The 10,065-nt window shown below is 38.7% G+C and overlaps 1 protein-coding gene across 3 annotated transcripts; it reads right to left on the minus strand.

Annotated features, from left to right (window-relative positions):
* Window positions 1–3,320: 3,320 nt before the first annotated feature.
* Window positions 3,321–7,802, minus strand: tmx2b (thioredoxin-related transmembrane protein 2b). Of its 3 annotated transcripts, XR_006402835.1 has the most exons (9): window positions 7,460–7,802; window positions 6,808–6,868; window positions 6,346–6,459; window positions 5,811–5,887; window positions 5,578–5,684; window positions 5,408–5,473; window positions 5,180–5,309; window positions 4,083–4,313; window positions 3,321–3,830 (listed from the first exon to the last, which is right to left on the minus strand). XR_006402835.1 is itself a non-coding variant. In XM_044346666.1 (8 exons), the coding sequence occupies exons 1-8, from the start codon at window positions 7,646–7,648 to the stop codon at window positions 4,134–4,136; spliced, it is 924 nt and encodes a 307-aa protein (XP_044202601.1). In that variant the 5' UTR covers window positions 7,649–7,802; the 3' UTR covers window positions 3,992–4,133. The 3 variants fall into 3 exon arrangements, 2 of the variants coding, with proteins under 2 accessions (XP_044202601.1, XP_044202602.1); XM_044346666.1 differs by lacking the exon at window positions 3,321–3,830 and having other exon boundaries at window positions 3,992–4,313; XM_044346667.1 differs by lacking the exons at window positions 3,321–3,830; window positions 7,460–7,802 and adding an exon at window positions 7,253–7,444 and having other exon boundaries at window positions 3,992–4,313.
* Window positions 7,803–10,065: the final 2,263 nt, after the last annotated feature.

Below are 10,065 nucleotides of genomic sequence, written 5' to 3' on the forward strand. Positions count from 1 at the left end.
GTGTTTTTAATAGTTTTTGGACATCAATGGAGGTCTACGGCACAGAGGAATAAGAAGTATATCAGGCTTTACATGTTATTGGATCAATTCATTGTCAGTTTTTGTCTTTTCTTAGGATTTATTGACAAAAAATATAGTTTTGTTTTATAAAAATGTGCAGCTGACAGTAGTAGCATGCATTGCTGGTGTCTGCCACAGTGTCTCTTTTGAAACAACTACCAGCAGGGGGCACCAGAGTTACATTTTCAATACCTACACATACAGGCTTTAAATAAAAGAATTACATTGAATTCATTAAGAACTACAGGCCTGTAGCTCAGTTGTATACTATATACTCATTCTGTAATGAGTATAAAGTGCATTTATTCATTTACAAAGTCAAGCATCTCAGCATGCCATTCTGTTTTTTCATTTTTTTAAATTGATGGATACAAAGTTCAACAATGCAACACATGAGCTGCAGTGACTAGTTGATTAAGCAATTTGTTGCCAAATATTAAATTAATCGCCAACTATTTTGATAATGGATTAATTGTTTTGAGTCATTTTTTAAGATGAAAATTTCCAAATTTTCTGATTCCAGCTTCTCACATGTGAATATATCCACTATGACATTAAAACATGAATATCTTTGGGTTGTAGATTGCTGGTTGGGACAAAACAAGACATTTGAGGATGTCATTTTGGGCTTTTGGAAACAGTGATTGACATTTTTCACAGACTATGGGTTAATTCACTGCTGAAAATAGTCCCCTATTTCATATAACTGTGCTAAAAACTACAGTGCTCAGCACTCTGTGACTGTTTTTAAAGACCGACATCTTCAGTAGGAATGAATAAGCAAACGACTAATTGATTCATTGAGAAAATAATCATTAGTTGCAGCCCTACAGTACACAACAGAAATAGAGGAGCTTGGTGGTGAAGTTTTCTAATGTGGAAATTGGCAGAAATTTGTCCTTCTGTTGGAATCAAAGACGTATTGCAGTGCACTGACAACAGTCCTGCAATCAATGTTTCCTTTGTAAAGATTATATTAACACGGTTACAGGGGGCCAGTTATTGTTGCGGTTTCACTGAATTGTATTCTACATTATTGTGAAGTGGTTCAGGTATTTGGTTCTCTTTGTATCTTGCTATACATTGTACACTCTCTCAGTGTGATGTTGTGACTGAAGAGTCAAATATTCTATGTCTGAAGAATGAAGGCAGCTCTCATCTCTTCATGTGCAGATGGTTTTATTGCATGAAGAACAAAACAAGCCAGACTTCTCCATTCATGTACAGGAGCTGATATACATACAAGCCTTAATGCAGCTCAAATGAAACAACATTATAAAATCTATTTCAAAGTAAGAGTACAATACACAAACTGTTTTAGTAATACAATAATGAAAGAGGAATAAACTCACAGTGTCTTCAAAAAGCTAATCTAAACAGTGTGTATGGATGTGTTCAACATTTTAGTGCAACAAAGGAAGAGAATGCTCAAGATCCTGATTAGGAATGTTATCACAGAACAGAAAAAAAAGCAGGAAAATTCAAACAAATGCCTCAAATAGTCTTATTTAATTCAAGAAACAATCTTTCTGATCATTTATATTGTAAAGGAAAATAATAAACAAATACATGAAAAAAGTGAATATGTGAGACAATCCTGGAATGTGAAGTCTCATTCTTAACAGCTGCAAACATGCTCTCAGTTTATCCTCATGCTAATCACAGATTTACAGAAGAACATAAAAGCTTTGTCTAGTACTCAGCCAATGAATATGCAGCATATGAAGCGTTTGACATCATTTAACTGGCTGACATGACTTCAAAATCTGAGTGGAAATACAAAGCCGGTGTGATGATTTCTGGATTCATACAGTATATACAGACATGTAACTGGTCCACACTGAGGAAATCTCCTAAACATCCCCCACTGTGAATGAAAATCACTTTTGTCTTTTCATCAAAAACAAATCCACTCCTTGTATTATCAAACCAAATGACATTAAACTGACATACAATATGTTAAATAAACACTTGGATTTTTAAGATGTTGCTCACCCGCCTGACTGTACCTCTATTTACCCTATTTACTGTACTGCAGTTTCTAAACCTCAAGCATGTGGAGGACAGGATTTTGGGTGATTTCTGATAGATGTATTGATATTTCTTTGATATCATTTGTAAATGAAATATATATATATATATATATATATATATATATATATATATATATATATATATATATATATATATATATATATATATATATATATATATATATATATATATATATATATATATATATATATATATTTTATGGGTCTACAATTTCCTAATAATTTTCTAGACATTCATGTGATCTGGTACAAATTACTGGAGAAATAGAGTTCTTATTAATTAACAGCCAGTACCTGCTGTATAACCTACTGAATCGTATAATCAGTGCACAGCAGATTAGCTGAACATTAAAAAAAAAAAAAAATGTCGACAGTTCAACATGTAATACACGAATAACAAATGAATATTAGCCTGGATTTAAAAGAAGCTTTTCTTTCAAAAGAAAATTCAGATTTTCCCATAATTAGTACCAAATGAAATGCAAAACTTCTTTACTGGACATTTCCAGAATGATTAGGTATTATGTTAGTAAGTAATCAATAATGCTGCTGCAAACACTGCAACAGGAAATAAAAATCTTAATCTTAAAATACATTTCATGCTCGACTACTCTTTATTTGTAGGATTGGTTAGAATTTTGGGAGCTGCAAACAGAGCGTCTGATCAAAAAAAGGCCTAGAAAGTGAAATCAGTTGCTCAGTGGGTGCTAAAGCTCAAGCTCTGCTTGTTTCTGGAAAGAAAATCAAATCAAATACTGGTTACCTGGGGCACCCTGGTGGTTTAGGGGGTTACGGCGCTGACCATGAACCATTACATCATCAGTTCAAGTACAGCTGGGGACCTTTGTTGCTTGTCATTCCCCGTTTCTCACTCTCCTCATTTCCTGTCATCTCTCTTCTGTCTGCTAGTAATAAAGGCTTAAAATACCCAAATAATAAAATACTGGTTACCTTGTTGAAAACAGAAAATAAGTACAACACCCCAAATTCAAAGAATTTCAATCAGTATAAAACCTGCAAGTGTTTCCAAATAAGAAAATGTCTGGCAGGTTACCATGAATGCATGGCACGAGTGTAGGCGACATGACATATTAACTGAGAGGCAAATACACTGCAACAAAACAACAAAACAAAGGACAGCAGGAATCTGTAAAATATAATAATCATAAAAATAGTAATAATAATGGAATGTTTTTTCAGGAAGGCTTGAATGTCAGAAAGTTGAACTTCTGTCAACAAGGGATGCTGGCCAACCATAAATGAACTTGACAAACACCACCCGGCTCATGCGGCTGTGGCGATGTTAATCAAGCGCTCCCATAAATGTTTCTCATGTCAAGACAAACCGCAGCAGAATGCTCAGCCTACTCTCCGTGTACCGCTGAGTGATAACTTAGTTTACATTAATATACAGTTAATCAAAGAATGTGTTTAAAAATCTACTCTGAATTAAATTAGTTGCATAAAAACGTCTACATGAAAAACATTCACATTCACTGCTCCCTCATTGTTAATTAGTAATAAGTCGACTGACGGTCCTGAAATCAGCAGTCAGTCAGGCTTCACAGCTTAAACCATGAGAAATGTGTTGTGTAAACTCTGCACAGCACATTTCCAGGCTTTACACTGATATACTGGACCAGGTGTCAAAAGCCGCTTTACTGTATCTCAGCTTGCTCCTCTGCTCAAGTGTACACTCGTCCTCTTTGTTCTTTTCTAAAAGGGGGAACAGACTGAGGTCACTGTACAGCTGCACCACTGTTCAATTACCGGATTTGAGGGAAATGTTTAGTGTAACATGGTGCTGGAAAGAGAAAGACCTATTGTGGCAATTCAAACAAGAAGTCATTCTCGTAGCAGAATATTATTTCGGGGGGGGGGGGGGGGGGTGTTGATCCACACTGACACCAGTCCCCTGCTGATTGAACAAACTAGACACTTTGAAGAGGAGAGCGAAGAGGAGCTGACCTGAACCCACAAGTTCCATCCAGAGGTCCAAGCTGAGCGACGCGCGCCGTCTTATTTGTCCTTCTTGGATTCAGACTCCTCCCCCTGGGTGTCGGCTCCTGGCTGCTCTGGCTCCTCCTCCTCAGGGACAGGGGGGAACTGGGATTGGCTGACCTTGTCTCCTTTGGACTTGTTCAGCTTCTTGGACCTCTGATAGAGTTCGTTCAGGTTGAACTCTCGGATGATGTTCTCCTGGTGGTGACACAGAGACAGATGACAAGTCATGATGAGAGTAGGAGACACGTTCACTGCATTTACCACAGCCAAATGTGGCAAGTCATATCTGTATTTTACCTGTAAGAACCAACCAGATACACACAACCAGTCTTGCCTTAATATGGATTACTACAGCAGTGGAATAGGGTTCTTTGCTGTATATCAACACCACCTTGGCACAAAAACAAATGATGGTCTCAAAGACATTTAAGAAGGCAAGAAATTCCACCCATTAACTTTGGACAAGGCACACCTGTTCAGTGAAAACCAAACAGTGGCTATTTTACTACATAATTCCATTTGTGTTATTTGATAGTTTTGTTGTCTTCAGTATTGTTCTACAATGTAGAAACAAGTAAAAATTAAGGAAAAACCCTTGAATGAGTGGGTGTACTTTTATTTAGCATATACTGCTGTAGCAACCTCTGTGTCACTACCTGGGATACTATTGGTAGTGTAACTCTGTTTAGGAATAGGGCATTGTGTGATATGTTTGCGTAGTGAGTGGGAAAGAGCGATCGGCAGGAAAGTGACAGTGGATGCGAGCAGAGCAGAGGAAAAGGTTAGCAGTAAGTTGTCAGTCTGACAGCAAATGTACAGTACAGACTACGGTGTAACAGTTCATAAATGCTAAAAAGTCATGTCTGTTGTTTCCCCAAGTGCCTAACCTGCGGACACAAAACAGAGAAATAGAGAATGGAGAAATGTGTGGCTGCTTCCATGTCCAGAGTAAATAAATTAAGGTTTGTTATTTTTGAAAATACAGTTAATACGATCAACTACTGTAACCATGGATTTTGTGGTTAATAGTGTCAGATCAGAAGTGTAGTGTCCATGCTGACCTCAGTGAAGCTCCAGGATACGGCTCTCCCCTTCTTGTCAACCTGGGGGCGCCGCATCACTTCCTTTCCTCCCTGGAACAACACCAAGGAGGGCAGCTGTTTGGACAGCGGAGACGCAGAAACCTTGTACCTGCAGAACAGAATTCCATCCAGTTCAAGACCACATGCGGACAGAATAAAAGACACTTGAGAAGACAAATAGAGTAAAACAGAAATAAAATGTCCTACTTCTTAGAAACCTCTCCATAGCGTCCAATGTCCACTTTACCAAACTTGAGACCAGCACAGTTATACCTACAACACAACAACAGCAAGAAGTGAAGCTGCTTTTGTTAATGTCACTGAGTTTTCATTGATAGTGGACGGATGGATGGATGGATGGATGGATGGAGTCTTACTTGAGGGAGAGATCAGCATAGACTGAAGCGAAGGACTGGCACTCCGGAGACCAGTTGGCGAAAAATTCGACGATCCACGTCACACGACTGTCTCTATCCAGCTCATCCTGAACACACACACACACACACACACACACACACATATTTCTGATTTATGAATAAAAAGAAATTGCTCAGATTTTTGCCCCTTGTCGGTGGCCAAACTGACTATAAATTCTTCAAGTTTTACTTACATCAATGGTTTTGTCGCTGAAGTATTTGATGTACTCTGGTCCCATGTAAAGAGGAGGCTTACAGGTCATCAAAAACACTGAAAAACACAAACAACCAACAGGAGAGAATAACATCAGGACCTTATGATAATGTTCTCTGTGTTGTCACTGCAGCCAACAGGAGACCAACAGATACTGGAGATTTGGGGACTGACTCATTAATATATATAGTTTTGTTTATTAATTCAGTGCTCAGTAATTTCCTAAAACAGATGGTCACTGTAGTTTTAAGCAAATTTTACTCAAGCAGGAGGAAATCGTATATTTGTTGGGAACTATTTTCAGTGGCGGATGAATCCACATTTGGTGCTGAATGAGTATTTCTGGCAGCAGGACGGTGTGTGTGTGTGTGTGGGATTGAGTCAAAATAAATGATCCTGGTTTTAGACATGTATTTTCCAAGACATGATTGATAAAACAGGAAAGTGTCAGCTGGTGTGTGTGTGTGTGTGTGTGTGAGTGTGTGTGTGTGTGTGTTGGTAAAGGTTGGACTGACCTATGCAGAGTGTCAGGTAGAGCAACCCCATCCTGATGTCCAGTCTGAAGAACAGGATGACATTGGCTACTTTGCTGAACAGGATGATGTTGCCGACATGCTGCTCCACCGTTACTGGCACAAACACATGCAGAGACATTTTTCAGTGTCCAAATTCGTGCCACAAGAAGTATTTACATTACCAGGAGATGACGATACTATCCATTTAGTTTTTGTTTTTAATCGTGAGCGGCGCTATTTCTACAATTCAAATACTAGATGCAGTTTCATCCACCGTATGTCAAAGTTTGGCCCAGTGCGTTTATATAATCTCACAGTATGTTATTACTCCATTTAGGCCGTGGTTCAGGTGATATACTGTCATCCATACATCATCAGATTATAACATGACAGTGAACCCCAACAAGACTGCTGAGGACAAATACATCCAGAACAAAATGATACAGAAGACAATTTCCTCACTCGCTCGTCTGTTCTTCATCATGACAATGGCACTGAGGAACATCAGGATCTCCACCTCTCTCTGCAAACACAAACAACTGCATTAGCAAAAAAAAAAAAACAACAACAAAAAAACCCCCAAAAACTAATTCATGGTGCCGTAAACTACACTCCACAGTGAACACATCATCACCCACATGACATGCAAACATTTCCTTTCAAAGAGCAACAGCATTAGTAACACTCATCAAGCACAGGCCTCTGTAATATTGAGGAAGCCAACGGTCATTTTAAGTCCTAACAATGCGGACTATACAATACAATATCACTACAAACTCCAGAGATATCTGAGATTTTAAGACGTTTTGCGCGACCTTATTGGTGCATATCTGGGAGTCTGAGATGTATGACGTTCAACTGTTTATTTGGGATTCACTGTTAAATTCGGACAACAGTCAATACATACATAATTAATTGTAGTGCGTTCTGAATAGTTTTGTCTTGTGTATCAATAAGCTTTAGAGTGTGAGCTTCAGGAATGAAGACTGTAGTTTGGCCTGTAGTCTAACGTTACTGTCCACCGACCCTCAGCTGTGTTCACCCACTAACTGATCAGCTAACTGATGCTAATTACTGACGACCAATTTGTGACTTTCCAGCATTTTCTACGGACCCAGTCGAAGTCGCAGGAGTTGCCGTCCTCTCGCTGCGTGGCCAGGTGGTCGCAGACGCCAGGCGTTTTGCGGACAGCTAGAAAGGCGACAGACATGAAGAGAGAAGCTATATAGTAAGGCTTCAGCAGCCACTTGTACACCTGTGGCAAGTGGTACAGAAAAGCGAATAATGGCGTTAGCAGAGCCATTTTCTGTTTAGCTGTCCCGCTATCACTAAGACAGAAACTGAACCTCGAAAAGAGCGAGGTAGCTCGCGAGTGATGGAGCCGCTAGCTTGATATGAATGGCTCGATGCTAGCTTGATGTTCAACCTTGTAAAACAGTGCGAATACTTCCGGTTCAGATGTTAAAAATAAGACCATTAATAATTATATGTCATGCGCCGCCACCTTTAAATGCATTTTCATTTTATTGTAAAATGCATTTTAAGTAAATATAATATTGAGTTTCATATTTTATTCATTTTTTGTGTTCTTTACAACCACGGGCGCATTTTCTCTCCCTCAATGAACACAGATCCAGTTTTAATGTGAAGGTGTGAGAGCGGGTTTCCTGTGCAGCTGTGGTTAACCGTTAACTCTCGGCAGCTTCGTTCAGCTTTGCCGTTTACGGTCGGCAGAATTGTAAAGAAATCCTGATTTAAAGGGTCGGAAGGAAGTGCGGAGGTCAATCAGGACGAATATGCTCTAACGGGCGCTGATTGGTCATGTCAGGAACTAGATCACTGCTGATTGGTTCACTATGATATAACGTCATACCTGTCCTATTAGAAGGCGCCCCATGATTTTACAACGAGGGTTTATAAAGTCGTATTGTGCTCTTTGCCAGAAGTCATTCCCCTACCAGAGTTTCCTGGTCCAACTTCTCCTAAGGGCCCAGTGAGGCTGTCAGGGAGTCAAAATGGAAAAAATAGAGATGGATCACTTTACTCCACCACAAGTCCAAAGATACATGAGAGAGAAACAAAGATAGACTCTTGTAGACTCTTTTCACAGCAGATATTTGGACTTGTCATTGTAGAAAAAATACAGGTGTTACTATTAACATAAACTAACCTTAACATTAATTTCTGTTCTATTCAAGTGTCCCAGTAAGTCATGACAGCGTGACAGTGACCCAGCATGCACAACACCAGGAGCCTGAAACTGAAGCAGCTGAATAGAATTCAGACATTGTTCATCTTATTTTTTATGCCTGAGCTTTTCCTACTGTCACATGTCAGAAAGGCCTTTTAAGACAAACTACAGCAGCCAGACTAGGAGGAGAAACTGGTCTATATGTTTCCTGTATGTGACAACGTCATGTTCTGTAGTCTCACCTTCAACAGTAGGAATAAGGAAGGGTGCTGTTTGACACAACGGAAAGTTAGCTGTTTCATTGCAAATGGACAGTGGTTTTCATTCCATTGCTGGGTTTGCTCTACAACATGAAGAACTCAAATTCCTCATACACGTTATCTATCCATCTATAATTCTGTCATTGTGTTTGTCAATGCTGTATTTCTGAAATTTTGCTCTCTGGTCTATTCTCTATTTCCTGCCTGCCTGTCCTGGGAGAGGGATCCCTCCTCTGTTGCTCTTCCTGATGTTTCTTCCATTTTCGTGTCAAAGTGTTTTTTTAGGGAGTTTTTTTCTTATTCGAATCAAGGATTTAAGGATAAAGGATGTTGTATTGCTGCACAGACTGTAATATTGGGTGTGATATTGGGTTATACAAATAAAATAGACTTGATTAACTCTAATGTATCATGATTGAGTGAAAACCTCCCTCATTTATTTGGAGTGACATCACCCTGTGTAATGGATTCATGAGCTCATCATATAATTATGTGTATCTGACAAAGAAGGTGTTTCTGTTGTTGAATTTGCTCATACCAAGTTAGAAAAAGACACACTGAAAATGGTCTTTAAATCTGATACTTCTTTTAGTTGTATTAGTGAAACAAACACCACAGAGCCAGCAACCAAGATAAGAAATGAGACTGTGAATAATGTTGAAATAGTGTTTCTGAATACTTTACTTTTTTGCTTTATTTGACTTTGTGATTTAACAACTATGTTGGTCTTTGTTGACATGTTTGTGTTCATAAAAAATGTTAGTGGCATAAATATAAACTCTATATCAGAGCCTAAAAGAGTAGCTTTAGGAAAACCTGCCTTTTTTTTTTTAATGTGGACATTTTGTTTGTTCATAAAGAGTAATGATGTTCATAAAATTGTATCTACACACCATGATCATCATGATCAAAGTAATGACATAAGAGAGCAAGAAGTATGTAAGCTATTGCTCCTCCAGATGAAACCAAACCATGATGTCATCCTCGCAACAACGCTGACATCACCTTTAACCCGCAGCTGTTCTATCATAAAACATTAAATTGTTTCATTGGATTATTTAGTTATTATTGAATCAGATGTTACAGCCTTGTTAACCAACATATTTCATATATTTCACACTAAGATAACATGAGAGTATGCACCTGCTGGTACAGAGGCGTTAAAGCCTGGCTACAGTATGTTATCTGGGCCAAATAGATTTTCTGAGGCTGCGCTGCATGCTGTGTTGTCCTGTGGGCTGTGTAGAGTTCCATCATCACTTCCTCCTA

This window comes from Thunnus albacares, chromosome 3 (assembly GCF_914725855.1).
Source record: "Thunnus albacares chromosome 3, fThuAlb1.1, whole genome shotgun sequence".
Lineage (NCBI taxonomy): Eukaryota > Metazoa > Chordata > Actinopteri > Scombriformes > Scombridae > Thunnus > Thunnus albacares.